At 34.2% G+C, this 20017-nt stretch overlaps 1 protein-coding gene across 1 annotated transcript in view; it reads right to left on the bottom strand.

Annotated features, from left to right (window-relative positions):
* The window catches only part of Lrrk (Leucine-rich repeat kinase), a 100220-nt gene that overhangs the window by 34377 nt on the left and 45826 nt on the right, over positions 1-20017 (bottom strand). Inside the window, exons 11-25 of the mRNA XM_085946759.1 lie at positions 18291-18417; positions 17658-17881; positions 17362-17520; positions 17069-17240; positions 15961-16137; positions 15534-15850; positions 14707-14998; positions 11110-11277; positions 10137-10280; positions 9823-9964; positions 9429-9560; positions 8634-8779; positions 3430-3608; positions 541-718; positions 237-426 (exon numbers count right to left, since the gene is read on the bottom strand). Coding sequence (XP_085802885.1) covers positions 237-426; positions 541-718; positions 3430-3608; positions 8634-8779; positions 9429-9560; positions 9823-9964; positions 10137-10280; positions 11110-11277; positions 14707-14998; positions 15534-15850; positions 15961-16137; positions 17069-17240; positions 17362-17520; positions 17658-17881; positions 18291-18417 — 2747 coding nt within the window. The remainder of the gene's footprint in view (positions 1-236; positions 427-540; positions 719-3429; positions 3609-8633; positions 8780-9428; positions 9561-9822; positions 9965-10136; positions 10281-11109; positions 11278-14706; positions 14999-15533; positions 15851-15960; positions 16138-17068; positions 17241-17361; positions 17521-17657; positions 17882-18290; positions 18418-20017) is intronic.

The raw sequence follows: 20017 nt of genomic DNA, 5'->3' as shown, positions 1-20017 counted from the left end.
TAATATTTTTTGAACGAATAAGAAAATGTATTCTGTCTCTATCTATATGTATAGTATTTAAGCAAAGGCAAACGGCCTATCTGAATAGTCTTGATAATGGTGTTACAACCGAAATAGCTATCGACAAACCCTTTTTTAAAACCTGCAGAATTTAATATTAATTATATTTTCATTTCTTGTAAAATGGAATTCTACCAAGTAAATGCTAACTCAATTAATATATTCAGAATCTTTACCAGGTTGTCTTAAACTGAACACGGTATCATAGATCAGGTTGGACAAAAGTCGAATGTTATGTCTGGTGGCGCAACTGACTTCCACGCTGTCCAGAACTCTGGGCAATCCTCGCTTTTCCGGGTCAGCAACTGATATGAAGCGCTCTCTGATAATTCTCTGCAATTGTTCGGGAGACGGTTCACCTGATGCCTGTAAATTGAAATGTTATTAGCAGTTAGTACTTATAATCTTTAAATATTTATGTATAAGTACACATTCAATAGTATGGAAAACAGTATTATCTATCTATATTAAATCTCTTACCTCATTTATGACATCATAGTGAGTCCCGACGATGATGGCGGGAGAGTTTGGAGCTCGAGCCTGAATACTGACCAACCAATGTTGGAGACCAGCCAGACCCGCCAATCCATCCGGCACTCGCCAGACCACTATGTACAAGGATCGCCGAGACAAGAAGTATTGATGAGTAGAATAATACCTGGAATTGCAGTTAAAAGTTTAATATTTTATTTTCTCATTGTTCCTAAAATTTAATGCGGATCCTAGTCGGCTCCCGAAGAGGTTTTTTAATTATGTTTTTTTTTTACGAGAAATGGATGACAGATACTTGCTCAACTTATTGGGTTCATGCTCTGGTTTCAAGCATATACTGAAAAACAACATGTGAATTTGTCATATGCGGGATACGAATATGAGACCCATAACATAAGCGAGTTTCCGACACAAATATGCATCACATTTTTACAGAATGTCACTTAAAACTACAAATAAGAAGAATGGTCCCAGCCAATGGTTACTCTATAATTTTGAATTTCTAGCGTTCTAACGATGTGTAACTCAGGGAGAGGGCAGTGCTGAAAACTAAATAATGTATCTGTTATATCGTCGGTATACTGGCAGAAAGCTATAAGTCAAAAATCCTTGTTTTGAGAAAATCGACTTTTTCTAAAATCAAGAAGTTTGGAGCTCTCTATTTTTTCACCTAAATCATTATTCATTAAACAAACCACTCTATGAAATGCATTAATCATGTAAGAATTCAATTCAAGTATAAGCAAGTATTTTTTGTAATAATTATTGTTGATTTTTTGAATTTGTAAATAAAATGGTGACTTATCGTTTTCTACCAGTACACTTTTGGAGTCAATGGAGTGGCAATAGGTTAAATGTTATAGGTAGTTGGCTAGTAATATACAGGACTCCTAATCATTATAGAAATGGATTTTTTTACTTGCAATTTTATATAAATTAGAAATTTACACAGAAATAGAGGTACTTCTGTTTGACATTATTATGAAAAAATATCTACTTTGATGACTTTTTTGTGTATCATTGGTATTTTAATTTCAAATTAAAATAGTCTTTATAATTTTTTTCATACAATCAATACCTAATTAATTATGTCAATTACGTGTATTTAGAGGAGAGGATAAAAATAAAAATGGAAATTACATAGTATTTTGTTTATTAATTTGTTTCCAAAAATATTGAAACAAGAGTTAAGTACCTACCTACCTATGATCTATTTTATAAAAAAAAACATATACGTAATAGTTAATTATGTTACCCACATTTAATTTTACACAAATTGAGATAAATTACATAAGAGTTATTCCTCTTCCACATCAGAATCAAATTCCGATGGCTCAGGTAATGACGTCCTATCCAATGAAGTTGAAGTAGGCAAATTTTCACACCACGGATGTAGTTCTGGAGGTATAATGTTAGGTACTACGACACATGGCCAAAAAATCTTTATTTCTTCCTAGAAATACATAATTACGAATGACACGCGCTCTACCTTCAGCAATTCGAAGCCTCCGTATCTAAGGGTGCATTGCTGTCAATATTTCCCAAAATAAAATCTTATTTGCGCTCAAAACTGCCTGATGCATATAAAATCAACTGTCAATCGATGAGTAGAATGCGCGCATGACGTACGCAATTCAGTTAAGTTGGTACAAATAGCCGAGCAGTGGCATAAATGTGTACAGCCAAAAAGATATAAGTCACGTTGACGTTTTTGTGCAGCTATAGAAATATTAAATCTCTACGGTCATAAAACTTTAAGTGTACTTATAGTTATTTTCCAGTAAGAAATGCGAACATAATTAACTTAATTCGTATTGACATCTTTATATTACGAAAACAATAAATGGAATATGAATGAGCTTGTTTTTCCAGACGATAGAGCGTGTTAAAATCTATCAAGTTGCATTATTAGGTCAAAACAGCTAAATTTTGACTTAACGTTTTCTGCCAGTATACTGACGATATTATGTAATGTTAATACAGTCGAACTTGGTTATTACAAGAAAGATGGGACCGACTGAATTTGCTCGTTATAAGCTTTGCTCGTTATAAGCATTACTCGTTATATCGTTATATAACATTTTTCACGCCATGTTCTATTTAAAACATTCACTGCTGACCAGATAATTACTAATTATATCTTATGGCCAACTAATGTAAACGCGCCAGTCGTGTTGTCAGCACTAAATGAGTTAAGCATAGAACATAAAAAATCTGAAAACCATCGTAAAAATCTCCGAAACAAGCATGGCATTCATAAACTACAAAATTAGTTGTTTATTGTAATGAAGTGCTGAGCCGCCGGCTCTGGTAGGTTCAAACTGACTTCACAAAGCTTGGATTTTTTACATGCAATTTCAACCATATGCGTGGATATTTTTCAATGTTGTCGACGAAAACACCAATTAGGTACTTAAACACTTAACTAGTGTCATAAACGTAATCTGATCCCGGCGGTATCGGTCTAGTTAACTGCCCGGTCGGATTTTATTGCTTAGGGTCGAAAATGTTGTTTTTAAACGATCGACACATTAACAGTTTTGCTCGGTATACCGAGAAGTAGCTCGTTATAAAAGTGAATAAATGTATGGAGAAAATCATAAACTAAAATGTCAACGAATGTTTCCTCAGATCTTGCTATTTCCGTGATCGTAATAACCAAGTTCGACTGTATAACTATTGAATAATTATCATTTTAAAAAAGGACATTTTCCAAACCGAGATAATTATAAATCAGAATAATCAGTGAGAGCACATATTTAAAGTTTTTGTATAATAAATATTATTGCGATTTTGAGCTATGGTAAGTTATTCCTTATAATTCAGAGTACCCAGTGTTATAATAATATTAAAACCGTTCCAAGGAAGCACACTCACTCTTTTTGGCCGCCAAAGTCCCACGTCCTAAAAATGACGGGTCCGTGAGTGGATCGACTGCTTCTCACTGGATGTCTATCGTACACCCAATCTCCTATGTCCACGCCGACAGTCGACATGTTTGTTCCGCGGGACGTTTTTGTGTTAACGTTTTTATTTCCCATGCGTTTTGCCCAATGCTACATTAAAAAATACATTGCATGCGGTTAGTCATCTTCAACCCGAATGAATAAATATACTTCCTTCCAGCAGAATAGCAATACATATATAATTATTATTATCAATCAGTAAGAGAAAATCAATTAAACGACTGTGATTGGATATAATATGTACATAATATATATAGAATAGTTTAACAGTAAGTTAATCAATCTTTTGCTAACTGCTGAAATGAACCTAGTCAGAAAATCAATATACGGGTAGGTATGTACAGTAAATATAATTTAGAACAGGGGTTCACAAACTTTTTCGCCAAAGGGACAATTTTGAAATCAAAAATATTCGGCGGGCCGCCCTTTCTTTTGTAAAAAATTCAATTTCAGTTTAAAAAAAAATAAACAATTATTTCATTGAAAACTGATACTTTTTTTATTTTTTTGAACACTGATTTTTGAGCATTTAATGATTGTTAAAGCCTCAAATATTTTTGCTCGATTATCTCCAATTACACTATTATAACTGACGTGGTTTCTATCATAGTGTCTTTTTCAGTTATACTTTTTCATAACAGATATATTTTGTTTGCAAATAAGACATAAAACAATGTTATTTTGTTCGATTACAAAATATAGTAGACTCCATTTTTCTTAAAATTTTCTCTTTACCTCCTGTGTTCGATGCCTTTTATCTATTTTAGTTTTGGGGTTATATTTTCCAACAGAACCGGTAAAATTTGACAGCTAACACACAACAATGGCAGCTGCGCATCCGTAACTGCAACAGACCTTGAATGCAATTGCAACATTATCGGACTTACAGTGGTGATTTGGGGTTATATTATTTTTCAACAGAAACAGTAAAATTTGACAGCTAACAACACAACAACTATGGCAGCGGCTGTAGCTGCAGCTGCGCCGAATGCCCCTCACTTCGCACATCCGCATACACAAATAGCAAAGTATCTGACCATTCATTCTTGCCAGAGGATATTTAACATTCGATATGAAGAATAATAAATAATACAGATTTAACATAAATCTCGCAGGACACATCAAAAAGTCACACGGGACACACTTTGTGAACCCCTGATATAGAAGAAACATATAATTTCCATATAACACCAAGAGAAAATAAATGGAAAGCATGATTTGATGATTTATATTATTATGATAAAAATGTGAAATATGGTTGGATTTAGAGAGATGCATAAGATCTATCAGAATCCTGTTAAAATTATGTTTAGCTCAAATTAAATAACCCTTCATGCTAAACATATTTTTAAGAATGCTCTACAAGTGATTATACAATTGATGACTATTTGAGACCTCAATTTACATAATATTGCAATGATATGTATGTTGTCTGGATAACATTTTCGATGTTGACAAAAATTGTCAATTATCTATAGGAAATACTAGCATAGTTACAATATTAATACTTTCGACCGAAGGTACTTGATGGAATTTGAATTTAAATTCTAATGGATTCAAGCTCTGTACTATTCCATTTAAGTCGTTTTTTGCGACCCGGGTTTCGCCTTTCGTCATCTTCAGGCGTCGTGTACACTCACCAAAGGCAAACACACACTGACAACGAACACCCTTAACTCTACCTTATATAGTAAATCAATACAATAAAGTAGGTAAAAACTCCATTACCTATCTATTTAGTCAGAAATTACAACAAAAAATACAATAAACAAATTATGAATAGCTGAAGTGTCAGTAAAAAACCTAATTAGTAAAAACCCTATCTTATTAATAACAATACACTGGACAGCATATTATTATAATAAATCGTCAAACCTAATAATAGGTCAAAATTCATTATAACAATAAAAATAATACACTCAAGAGGTGTAAATCGTCAATTCTAAGAAAAATAATTAATCGAGTTAACTAATGAGATATTAGTCTTTAATAATACTCTTACAAGGTACCTACTTTTATAACATTATTTTTTAACAAAAACAAAATTATACATATAAACTCGCTTAATATAATATATAACTCATCTAATATAATATATATATTTATTATACAACTAGACATACCTAAATCCTCATCCATAGACTCTCATACAAACATATATAACCTCATACAAACATATCGCACCGTGAGTGTAAAACCAACGCATCTGCAAATTTTTCGATTTCGAGATTAAATGCAAAACAGCTGCAAAAGTCGTGAACTTGATAATATAAAAGTGAAGTAACTAAATGAACATGCAATATAATGTAGATATAAACCAAATATTACGGTATTTTTTTAGAAACTCTATTTCTCCTAACAAAACGAAGACTTCAAACCCTAATATATCCAAAATATGTCTTTTAATATAGTCTCATATGTAAAACATCATATAGGATATAACAAAGGGCTACTAGGAAAGCTAAGTTGATCGTTCAATATAGGTAAGCTCTGCAACTGTGCTCTATTTATTTCTAATATTTCTTGGTAGAATAATTTATAATCACCCGTATGACTGTGAAGTAGTTTTGCACCCTTTTCAATGTCAAACGTGTGTTTTTCATTTAATAAGTGGTTAGCAAACGTTGAAGTGTCTTTCTCCAATCTTTGGGCTGCTAAATGTTTTCTTTTCTTTGGGCTGCTAAATAGATAGGTAATGGAGTTTTTACCTACTTTATTGTATTGATTTACTATATAAGGTAGAGTTAAGGGTGTTCGTTGTCAGTGTGTGTTTGCCTTTGGTGAGTGTACACGGCGCCTGAAGATGCCGAAAGGCGAAACCCGGGTCGCAAAAAACGACTTAAATGGAATAGTACAGAGCTTGAATCCATTAGAATTTAGCATAGTTACATTAGATCAATGATACTCAACCTTTTTTTTCTTCGGGCCAAATACATATATATGTAAAGTAACGCGGGCCGCATCACTACTGGTGTGACGAAAAAAATCATGAATTGACCCCCCCCTTTTTACAAAAGATTTTTAAGATTTGAAAAATTATAAACTAAAACAGAATAATAATATACATATCTGTTCGTCAAAAATTACAATAGTGAATCAATCCTGATAATAAATGTGTTTCAGGCCGCACATAAAAACTTAAAGGGCCGCAGGTTGAGTATAGCTGCATTAGATTGTTATCATCCAACCTCAAAATATTTGAACTTTTGAGTTCTATAATAATTACATAATATGTATTAAACTTTGATATATTGATAATTCCAATGTATTTATTTTTAGAATTACAGTAAAACCTCATCAATGCGATTTCCACGGGACCGAAAATCGAATTACGAAATATGAAATGTATGGGGGAAAAATATTAAAATTTTGAAATTGTTTTTTTGAGAATTTCATTAATTTCGTTTACGATCATAGATTTGCCTACCAAATTTCCGATACAATTCTTTCAAATTAAAATCTGTGCCATGTGTCATTATTCCATTAATTGAAGTTACCAAGTAATGTAGGTAGGTATTTACCACCATGTGTTGAGCTAGAATTATAAAAAAATATGAAATGTTTAATATTTTTCCAATTTGCGATTCCATCACGATTGTTTGGCATTGGTTTTCTAGTAAAAATATGTGAAAACCCAATAAACAATCAATAATTAAATACCTACAGCCCTGAAACATGTGAGTTGTTTTTCCTTTGAGTGGAGTGTAGTTGTGCCTCTGATGACATACCGCTGTGTGTGTCAATGGGTCATAAAATGTCAGGATTATTTTTATTACCTTGATAAAATAAGTAATTTATAATGTTTTAAGAAAAGTCTGTCACAATTTTCAATGATTGGCTCATGATAGTGTAGTTTATTACGATTTATTGAATATTTTTACATGCTAGGACTCTGAAATCATTTCGAATTACGAAATTCGAATTAAAGGAATGGTTTTAGGGATTCAAGGGATTTTTTTTTTGCGAAAATTTCGAATTACGCCGAATTTACAATCATCAGGGTTCTTATTAAGGGGGGACATGCTCGTCGAAGGTCAAAATTGAGTTTTTATTGTATTTTCAAACCATGATCCTGGACACTCCTTAAACGTTGTAGATAATCTATTTATATAATTTTGAAGCCTTATTATCCTTTATAGTTATTTTAAACATTTGATGACTGCATATATAATATAAGTATATATAATTGAAGTAGGGAGTAAAATGATATTGACGCGCGTGTTTGAACATGTACCGTTTAAAAAAAAATAAAAATAATTCGGTTAGGTACATGTTCAAACACGCGCGTTAACATAATTTTACTCCCTACTTTAATTATAGTTTGTCAATTTATGGCTACGGCCGTATGTTGTAGCTTAACCACTAGGGAATGACAAAAGAAATGGCGTATTTCAAAAAAACACTACCTTATTCTCAGGTCAATAATTATTATAAAGCAATCATTATTCATAAGATGTTTATCACACTTGAATGGTCAAAAACATAGCTTATAATAAATATCTTTAGAATCATCTTCAAATGTGTTAATCTTGCCGATTTTTTGAATAATAAAATGCCTAATTCTTGTCAAATTTGGGATCACAGAGATTATCAATATAATTTTTTATCGTGAATATTTTACAAAAATTATCTCGTAATAAATTATACTAATGGTTTTATAAATGCGTTTAAAAATTAATAAATGTAAAAAATCCTAACACCACTGCACAGTTATGTACCGAAATATGACTATTTTCTAAAACATTAGAGCGAGAGGTTTAAAAGAATACTATTTTATGTAACAAAAATACTTTATGCAGTCATCAAATGTTTAAAATAACTATAAAGGATAATAAGGCTTCAAAATTATATAAAGAGATTATCTACAACGTTTAAGGAGTGTCCAGGATCATGGTTTGAAAATACAATAAAAACTCAATTTTGATCTACGACGAGCACGTGGGCCGTTAATGAGGTTTTACTGTACCTGCAATGCAACAAAAATATGCGTATGTATTTTCACTTTTTATGGTTGCAGCTAGAAGTAAATGGTCTTCAATTTATAATCATGTATCTCAAGTAGCATCAAACTAACTACGTCATGAAATAAAACCACCTTTAAAATAGAGATTGTACCTCAGGAGGACGTCTTCTATGTGCCGGAGCACTTTCCTGTCGTAATCGTTCAAGTAAACTCGTTTTACCTATTCCTTGTATGCCGACTACCATGAGTTTCATTCGAGCATACGGTTTGGCATCTTCTAAGACGGATTTTAAATAACCTAGAAATACAACAAATATGTATAAGTCATAGTAATGCATTTTAATTTCAGTTACATACAATATGCATACTTACCTAAGTATTGAAGAATAGGTACCTAGTTATTTATTTATTTATCTATCAATTAAGGAATAAAAACATTGGTACTTTTTACATTGGAAAGTTAATAGTAATTGTTATTGTGTCAACAACACATTATTACGTAATGGAAAATTATTAAAGAATATTTAATTTAGTTAGTTATGTACAACCAATGACATTAATATGGACGAAGCATCTGGAAAAAATAATGACACTCACTTCTTTGTTGGGTCTGCCGAATGGCATAATCTGTTCTAACGCTATTACAATAAAGGTGATATTGCTATAAATTCCCAATACTTGTTGTTGGGTCTGCCGAATGGTTCGGTTCGAACGGGTTCGCTCAAATGAACATTGACACTAGAAACACTGTTCTAACACCATTACAATAAAGGTGATATTGCTATAAATTCCCGATGCGTGATATCGCATAATGGAAATTGCGTGACGTCTACTTATACACGTGCGAATATCGATATGCACGAATTTACTTGCTAGCTACTGTATTGAGTGCGTTGTCCATTAATAATGTCATTGTGTACAACTTCATAATACGGTTATATTCTTACCAATAATGTCCATGGTTTTGTATTTTTTTGAGTCTATCATTGAGCGCAAAGGTTCTTGTAATGGGCATCCATTAGTATTGAGATTCCAGAGCCTACCGAGGAGACCCATTTGCGGAGGTAGTTCAGATATATCTAGAAGATAAATATAGAAAAATTTATATAGCTATAAAACACTGTTAGAAACAATAGGTAAACGAACTGATGCTGATATATACTTAAAAATTATATTTAAGATAAAGTCTCTATGCAGTCAAATTATTGTAACTGACAAATCACATTGAGTAGAATCATGCTAAAACCCAGTTTCTGTCGTTGATTTTGATAATACATAATCTGGCTTAACATGGACGATGTTACATTAGAAAAGCATTCCTGAATTAAACGTAGGACTTACCAGCATTTCCACTGATATTAAGGACGGATAGGTTACAGAGTTCATGTATAGCTAGAGGTATACATTTGAGCATGTTATTAGATACATCCAACATTGACAAGTTCGGGAAGAGAAGCCGAGTTCTGACGACAGGGATGAGATTCTGAAACAAAAACAGTAACCTTTTCACATGCGCAATGTGACCACTACATAAAGCAGTAACTTATTCAATGAATTTAGGATTTAATGTAATATAAGAAAATTGATAAAATTATATGAGGCGAGCGCGGTGCTCAAAATGTACTGCAATGCAATGATAAATAATAATCTCTCACCCAGTCATCATCGTCATCATTGTTGAGATTTCCGTCTCTGGATTGTTTGTCTCCAACGGAAACTCTTTCTAATCCGTCTATGAGTCCACCGCCATCGTCATCTGTTGTCAGTTGAATGCGAGTCAGTAAATTGTCCGCCAGAATCTATATCATAGCAGAAAAATACTTTCAACTAACACAATTAAATATTATATAACGCTGGCTACAAATGTAACTGCATACTTGTGCAATTTTTTTCACAATCATATATTAGCGTTTGAATTTCTATTGAACAGGTATAACTGAATGTGTGCAGTAAAGATTTGGTATTATAATACTGGTTTATACCTACTACCTTTAGTTATACACAAGCATATACCATTTGATTGAACCATCGAGAGTATTGGCAATTAATTGATTGCAGTATTTCTGGCTTTAGAATTTTTACCATAGAATTATTGACATTGTAACAGAGAACTGTCGAACCGAGAGAAAAAATCCAATGGGTTTGATTACATCAAAATCCATATACATACATAGTTACCAACCATAGTTATAGGTATATTATGGATGTATGTATATTTTAAACCTCAAAAATGAGATATCTGTTTATACTATATTATTACCAGGTAGAATTTCTGGGTATCACAATTTACAGGTGTTCAACCACATTAGGCAGATAGTTAAAACTTTTATAAAACACTGTCTGAATGTGCAATAATATAAATATTTTATTTGGAATGTTTCCAGCATATGTGAATGATGATCAAAAATTTTTAATAGTAGTATAAAAATATTGCAAAATTAAAGAAAACAATGGAATCTTTGGAACCTGATGGTTCCAGTTTAGTTTTATCAAGATTCAGAATCAAGGGTTCCAGTGTCAAAATAATAATGGGCTTTTCAGGATTTGGGTATGGTTCCTTTTCCAGTTGTTCTGTAATGTGGCAAATAATATTGATCTATATTAAATAATGGCTTTTTGTTGTCTTACAAGCGTTCTCAATCCATCTAAACGTAAGTGCCTACGGGCAGAGCAGAGGGCGGCGAGAACAGCTCTCCTGACGCCGCCTGCTGACCGAGCACGGCTTCGCGGCACTCCCCATCCGCCCGCGCAGTAGCATGCCAAGTTTCCCTCTTCCAGAGGACCCCAGCTGTCTACCTACATTGTAAAAAAAAAATTTGTAAATATTATTTTTTGAAGTACTTTCCTAAAGCCCTCATTGGCAGAAGTATACATACCATTAACCCGGCACCTGCCTCGAAAATCGTATGATGCACCATAACTACGCATGAATTTCATTATCGTCTTTGTTCTATACTAAAAAAAGCAATAAAAAATATGTCACAGCTCCAGTCGAGAACCCAAAGCCATTAAGATAATTTCGACACACTAAAAAACCGTAATAAATCAGTTATAATATCAGAAACACTCGAACAAACGAATGCTATCCAAATTTGAAAGAACTTACCGCAAGTCGCCATTTTGTAGCAAATAGTTAGAGCTCTGCGCGGTGTGTAATATTTCGACACTTGTGCATACGTTCCCACGAATCGAGCGTTACTAATTTTCAAGTGCATATCGATAAATCACATATTAATGTCTTCAGGTTGAGTCGTAAACAAATATAAAGGGGACCCTTTTAATATATTTAAACTACACAAACACTTCACTTATTGAATATTATTGATAAATTAACACGAACTCACATATTAAAAAAAAAAACAAATACAATAATAAACCTATTTTAAAATTCTTTAGATGTGTGATATATTTTAAAGCAAGGTGACAGACATAACGCAACATCACACATTGGGCACATATAGCGAGAGAGTTTTGTTTTTTTCGAATTTTTTTTAGAATTCCCGCATACGAAACATCTTCTTCTAGGCTTATCGGTATTTTGTGTCGGTAAAATGTATTCTGGCAAATGTCCCATTGCACTTTTGGGCAATAATCGTACGGGATTATCGCTAGTTGACGCTGTCGGCTTAGGCAGGGGTGCATTTGAAATTCTCACACAATATTTGTCCACTAGTTGTTTTATTACACAGAGTTGAAAATCGCCCAATGTTTTTTTGTCAGATTTAATAAATTTATATAAATAAAAAGCATTTAATAAATATAAGTCGATCATGTGGAATGCGACCTTTTTATACCACTTGATCGATTTTCTCATACACGACAAGTTGCTAAGCATCATGTCGAACTTATCTACCGTACCCATATTTTTGTTATAATCTATAACACATTTTGGTTTTTCAATGTTTTCGCCAGTTCTATAGTTCACTTTTCCCGTTGGTCCAAATGATGCATCGTGGAGGGTGGATAGCATGTGAACATCCCTCCTATCGTGCCATTTCAGAGCCAAAAGTGGACTATTGTACTTAGCCTCGGTATCTCCCTTTTTCAGTTTGCTGAACTCTGGCATATCTTTACGATTTTTTCTCACTGTACCGCAAGCATTCGTTTTGTGAGAGTGAAGGTATTTAAAGAGCGCCGGACTCGAATACCAGTTATCACACCATAAGGTGTGACCTTTCCCGATATAGTCTTTCATTAGCGTTGTCACTACCGCACCGGAAATACCGAGATTTTCATTGTCTTGTATGTCAGTCCCTTCCCCACAATAAATTATAAAGTCAATAATATATCCTGTCATTACGTCACACATCACAAACATTTTTATTCCAAATCGATGTCTTTTGGAAGGAATGAATTGTTTAAAAATTAATCTACCCTTAAACACGATTATGCTCTCATCTATGCAAAGATTCTGATACGGTATCATCGTTTCCCTAAAAATTGTTCTTGTGTGTTCTAACAGTAATCTAATTTTAGCTAGTCTATCATTTGAGGCGGTCACACTAGGATCAGAAAAATGAAGCATTTGTAAAATAAGTTGCTATCGATTTCTAGCCATTATTTTCCCAAAAATGTCTGCATGCAGGTAAGGATCGGTACTCCAATGTTCCTCTATCGACGTGTGCTTATTTCGAGTCATCAGCATTGATACGGCAAAAAATGTATACAACTCCGGCACTGACGTGTCTGTCCAATTGTGTGACCGCGATTTCGGTCCGAGGTCTCCCGCACTGTACGAATGGTTAAAAAATGTATTCGTTTGGTTCACTATTTCCGACATTATATTTTTATTCAAAAAATGTTCAAAGAAAAGACATTCGGGAGAGGATTCGTCCAAGTCGTTCGATGTCACGCCAGATCGACAATCATTGAATTCGTGAACTATTGGAATATACGGACCAGTTCTCCATGACCGCAAAAATTCAATTGGCTTGTCAGAGTCCGTATCGTCAACATCATGATCAGTCTCATGTTGTTCCAATTCCTCTTCCGACATGTCATAATCTGAGTCCAATTCCTCATTAGTACGCACATTTTCTTCCTCCATATTTACGCACTATAAAACTATGAAATGTTTTTAAAATGTTTAACTACAGTATTAAGAAACGCCAAATCACAGAAACCATTAAACTCACACACCATAGTTATTGATATCAGTATTAATTTTCACATTCACTAAAATGGGACATGGTAGACAGTACAAAAAGTATTTTAAAAATCGCGATAAAATAAAATCATACGTTCAATAGTTAATCATGCCAGTTTTAATGTGATAAGTACACCAGACAGCAAAAAAAGTATTTATCAACGATTGCGGTAAATATTCAACTTGTATGCGATAAATACAATCCCGCGCAATGGCCCGCTCGGTTGAAAGTCTGTCGTATACTGCGCAGTCGCGGCGCGCAGTTCAAACTGATTTCTGTCGACCGGCAAAACTTGGCCGTACGAATTGGTTCGAAACTTTGGTGATTATTTTATATTTAGAACCAATGCTTTTAAAATATGTCATAGGTAGCAGGAGAAGGACAAATCAGGCCAAATTTACGTGAAAAAATCAGTCCCGTATGATAAATATGGACGCGGTGGCATCGATTTATACACATGCGCATTGCGAATTTGGCCGATTTGTACAAGGTGTGTGACATCGGCGCCGGCCGGGTTAAGTTTTGAGTGGATTTAGTGGAAATGAGATTTTTTTGCTTGTATTGTTACTTGTAATGTATTCTAAAAGCCAGTAAATGTGTTCATCAAAATTTAATGGTTCGAGATAAAAAATATGATAATCTAAAACCATCATGGCTGCAATTTTATAGCACTGTATGGAGTGTTTAGGACTTTTCGGGGGTAAGAGGTGTAGATATATACCTGAAAGTGAGGGAGATCTGTAGTTCTGCAGATCGCTGCTAAAACGTTTGCAGCCATGATATTACAATAAACATTTTTTTGAGTCTACTAAAGGCCGACACTAGTAGTTATGCCTACATACATCATACATCATACATCACTACTAAAATCTAAGAATTCTTTTTTTCTATACCAATTGACATATTTATAACCTCTTTTTTGTATATGAAAAGAAAAAGTTACCTTATATAATTTATGTACATACATAATATTAATTTGTATTAGCTATAGTTATTATGGGATTATTGTCATTCAGCAAGAATCCAATTTTCATCATAATATTATTTAATATGAATAAAAGTTGGTGGTGTGGATTACCTGTGGCAAGCTGGGCCAGCAGGTGATCTGATTGTGGCTAAGGTCGAGCTGCTTGAGAGAATTGGGGTAGCTGGTGACGTGCGACATGCTGCGCAAGCCATTGTAGGACATATTCAGTCGTGCGAGGGCAGGTGCCAGGCATGGCAGGCCACATGGCACCGATGTGAACTGGTTGTGGGACAAGTTCAGTGACGACAGGCGGGAGCAACGGGCCGAGGGCGGAGGGGATGGCGGCCTCTCCGCTACTTCCAGCCCGCGGGTCCATAGGTGGTGTTTACGCAGCTCTTGTTGCCTGAAATTCACAAGTGTATATTAGTGAAATATTTCGATTTTTCAATAGTAAATAAGCAAATAAATTTGTAATATCAGTGGAGCAGTACTGCCCGTGATAAACATCCGATTCCAACCGGTGATCTTTCTGCAGTTAGTTATAATTTTTCCGGGAATACGAGAATTCACATTTGTGCAACTCGAGAACTTCCTCATTCACAAATTAATGATTCATTCCACTCAGCTAAATGCAGGTAAAGGGGCGGTTTCTATGTAGGGGTTGAAGACGACCGTTGCCATAACGCCGAATACCGGGCTACTTGGGTCTATTATAATCCAGTTTCCACAAGGGCTAATATCTTAGCACTTTGTAAGTTTACAGCCTCATATGGTCAGAGAGAAGATCTCCTGTCATCCAGGTTTGACTGAAATAACAAAAGGAATTTCTTGGGAAAGGTTTTTCCTGTGAGAGAGTGCTTCTCATCAGATACACTACGGTATATACGCAAAAGGGTTTGATTAAATTAAATGAATTAAGAGAATTTATGATAACTCACATGACCCCTTCGACCTTCTTAATACACGGCAATGATTCCTCATCCAGGGTTGCGGATTCGTAGAAACCGTCTCTGGAACTGGAAGGATCTCGCGCTGATGACACTCGGTCCACGCTCCAGCTGCGCCGCTGCACTGAAGAGGAAGATGAAGAACACGCGGGCGAGAGGTGACCTTGCCCATTCATTCCGTAGCTTCCGTCGCCGCTTCCCGTTGAAGCCACCGACAGCTGTCCTGAGGAATTGGAAGTTGGCAGTCGAACGTCCTGTGATGAGTTCGAAGGAGAAAGGAGAGCCGAAGCGTCTTCAGCTAGGGAAACCTGACGAGTTAAACAAATTGATTATCCTACAAATGAAGCAGTATAAAAAATATTTGATTAAATAAATGAGGCATATTAGAATAGTGGCAATGTGAGTAATAAAGACATACGTGTTCTAATCGCGTCGGTAGATCTCTCAGGAGGTTGAGTGAGACGTTGACGTCACGCAAGCGAGGTGCCCGCCAAATAGCATAAGGCAATTTACGCAGTTTATTGTTGGAAACGTCCAAAGTTGTTAGTGCAGGCAAGGAGAAGAGGGCGTCTGGTAAATTTTCTAAACGATTTTCCTGAAAAGTCCAATTATTTTTGTACGGGGATATAATATGATATAATATACAACACACGTCAATATACATCACTATTTACATGGAAAAATTATTGTGTAAATAATAATTTTATTCATGGTGTTAGCTGTCAATTCTTAGTGGAAGATCATTGTATTAATTAAAATAAACATCATTTGTTATGTAATGCTTATTTCATACAATTAAATAATGATCAGTGGGTCTATTCTATGCTTATCGACCGCTAAAGTGATAAAGTGAAAAATATTATCAAACTTAGGGTAGGTTTGTATCAAAATATTAGCACTTATTGTAACAATTACACGAAGCCGGTTTTTATTGTTGCAATAAGTGCTATATTTTAACAGCACCTATCTTGCTGCTGTTAAAATATCGCACTTATTGCAACAATAAAAACCGGCTTCGTGTAATTGTTACAATAAGTGCTAATATTTTGATACAAACCTACCCTAAGTTTGATACTATTTATCAATTTAGTGTTCGATAAGTATAGAATAGACCCACAGGACCACTTCTGTCCATTTCAAAGGGATACTGATAGGTAAATTTAAAAAAAATATGTGGATCTTGGCCGCTTCACAGAGGTTTTATAACATATTGTTATTTTATGAGAAATGGATATTAGTCACTTGCTCAACCTTCTAGAGTCTAGACCCATGCTTTGGGTCCAAACACATATTGAAAAAAAAATTTTGATTTTGCCAGACCCGGGATTCATACCCACAACCCACGACTTTATAAGTCGACATGTTACTACTCGGCCATCCCTGACATTGGACTACTTGACAAGTACCAAAAAAATAACTAAATTATAATCATAATAGGATGTGACTACATATAATTGTCTTGATCAGTATCCATCCACTAATTTAATAAAATAATAAATATTTTATTTTCACAAAATTTATTATACCTGAAGATATATTTCTTCTAGAACCGGTGCTGTAAAATATTCATCAGGATTATGTTTTTGATTTGAAGATTTACGACTACGGCGACCCCTCGAAGACGTTTCTTCGGGATTGTCTTCAGCATCAGAAGCGCACGGAAGGCGTTCCAATTTATTTTGGGCCACATTTAGATACCTGTGAATTATATATTTTAATTTAACAAATTAATATTGTTAATATATTAGTTTCAATAGTGCTTTTGGTTTTTACACCATCATTAAGAAAACATTTGATACAATATTGTAACATTGCACACCTAAGACTTGTCATTTGAAGTACAGCCAACGGAATAAAGGTTAGAGCGTTTCCAGAAATATCAATGCGGGTGACGGCATGTAATGCGACTGATCGGCCACGCGGCGAGCTTCTGAGACGCGGGTTAACATGCAATGCTGCCTCCTGTATCCAGGACATTCTAAAAACATATTTAATTTTGAAATATGTAAAATGGACCATATTATGTATATTATTATATATTATAATATTATTGGAGCACATTAATAATTCAATTCAATATCCATAAAGACAAAAATTATGGCTGTTTTAACATACCTTACAGTAGTGAGGCGGCAACTTTGATTGTGCCAATTGAGCATCGCCGGCTGACTGGGAAAAATTGAGCTATAGGTAAGAAGCGGAGTTTTGCGTTGTTGAGGAGGAGATTCATCACCTGCTTCTATCGGATTGGCAACACTTCCCGGACTGAGAAGTCCACCAACTGACATACTCTCCGTCATTCCTCGCTTATTAATTTTATATTCGGGGTCTGGGTAAGCCTGTGCAAGCAAAGAGAGAGAGAACATTTCAGTTAGATATCTCTACTCGTAAAATAGAATCACTGTTTGTTACCATGTATGTAATTAAGTAAGATATAGTAATTTGGTACTGTTCGGTTATACCGGAGGCAGCGGAAAACGCATTTTGAAAATAGCCGATAAACTGGATTATTTGTTAGGTTAACCTAACCAAACCTAACCTAACCTAACCTAACCCAACCTAACCGAACCTAAACTAACCCAAACTAACAAATAATCCAGTTTATCGACTATTTTCAAAATGCGTTTTCCGCTGCCTCCGGTATAACCGAACAGTACCAGTAATTTCTATCGGTAAACATGGTCTCTATTACCACAGACGACTATTGAATGAAACAACAATTTAGTTAAATAGTCAGAATTTACTGACCTTTATTGCTAGCAATCGTGCGACTAGTATTTCATCGCCAACATTAGCAACCTCTCTTAATGCCTGACAGTTCATATCGAGCGCTCCATGCTTGAGAAGTAATTCGACTAGGGAATGATCTCTAGCTCTGAAAGTGAACATAAATATTTCAATGAAGCGAGTAAGACGACATACAATCAATAATTTATTATTACTTACTAATATTCGACAGTCTAATTTATATAGTTCTAGTTATAGTAAGATATTAATATTAGGTTTTCACAATTATATTTCTTGGGTATTGACCATATCCTTCTAGACACACGAAACCGATTCAGCGCATCTCTTTTATACACACGGCGGCTATCGAAGGTAGTTTATCATATTTATGCATATAATATATAATAATATTACATATAATAAGTTAACCATCTGATGTGTCAAAAAGTGTTATGTTTTAACAACACCTCTCTTGGATGTGTTAACTTTTAGAGCGAGATAGACAGTTGAGACGGCTAACTTATTATAACAATTATAATACCTCAATATATAAATATGATAAACTACCCTCGATAGCCGCCTTGTGTATAGAATAGATGCGCTGATGGTTATTAAATTTATTTTGAAATATATTAGTACTATATTATAATATGTAAGTATAGTTTCATATTATATCAGTTAATTAAAAAATTAATCATAATATCTTATTCCATCACTTAACCCTTAACACTCGAGTGCCGCCATATCGGCGGCATTAGAAGTTTCCTGTATTACTCGAGTGCCGCCGTAGCGGCGGCACGCCAATAAAGTCATTTTTTGTAATATTTTCAGCAATTTTTATAATGCGATTTCAATCAAGTTAGAATGAATAATAATAGGTTATTACATTTATCTGAGAAAGAAGTCGGCAAAAGAATACTGCGTGCGTAATTTCTACATAGTATTTTTATCGGAATCTTCTCTTTTTTTATTCGTAGGTCGCTTGCTTGCAAGCAATGTTTTTTTGTCACATAAATTTTATTTATTGAACGTTTCCAGACTAAAGTGAACTGAAGTTGTTTGTCACGCATGATTTTGAAGTGTTTATTTTTTTTATTGGTTCTCGCTTGCGCAGGGGCGTCTCGTATAGTTTACAGTTTTATATTTGAATAGACTGTTTTTGATGACAATACTTACTATTATATTATGCCGATTCAGAACCTTACAAATATAATGTGAAATACTCTAATGAGTCAAATGAAAATTATTACATATCGATTTATTATTTTTTGAGAAATCTTTTGATAATGTGTACCGCACTGGGAATGAGTTGTTATGAGCCCGAAACTAATTTAGAAAATTTACGAGACGGCTGCTTGTATTACAAGTATATTTGAAGGCAAATCATTTGGATCATATTTACAGTCATAACTATATGTATGGACGATTTACACTTTATAGCCACTTCTCTACATACCGCTATTTCATTACGATTCTGTGATAAGCCAGGATTACATATTGGAGATTGCTTTGTGAAATACCACACAATGAAGAATTATAAATAAACTAAAAATAAGTACAGTATATTCATTATAAATCTATTTTATAGAAATAAAAAAATATTTTTTTTTTTACATTTTTTTCACCAATTAAATGTTTTATATTGAAATTATGCTTTTTACGGAAAAAAGTCTCGAGTGGGTGGTATGTACCTATAAAAAAAAATTCGAGTGGAAAAGTGAGATCCCCGGGGTTCCTGCGGCTAGCTC

This window comes from Rhyacophila brunnea, unplaced genomic scaffold (assembly GCF_057557595.1).
Source record: "Rhyacophila brunnea isolate RB1 unplaced genomic scaffold, BYU_Rbru_1.0 scaffold_2, whole genome shotgun sequence".
Taxonomy (NCBI): Eukaryota; Metazoa; Arthropoda; class Insecta; order Trichoptera; family Rhyacophilidae; genus Rhyacophila; species Rhyacophila brunnea.
The sequence above is the reverse complement of the archived record's forward strand: the minus strand, read 5'-3'. Positions and strand labels throughout refer to the sequence as shown.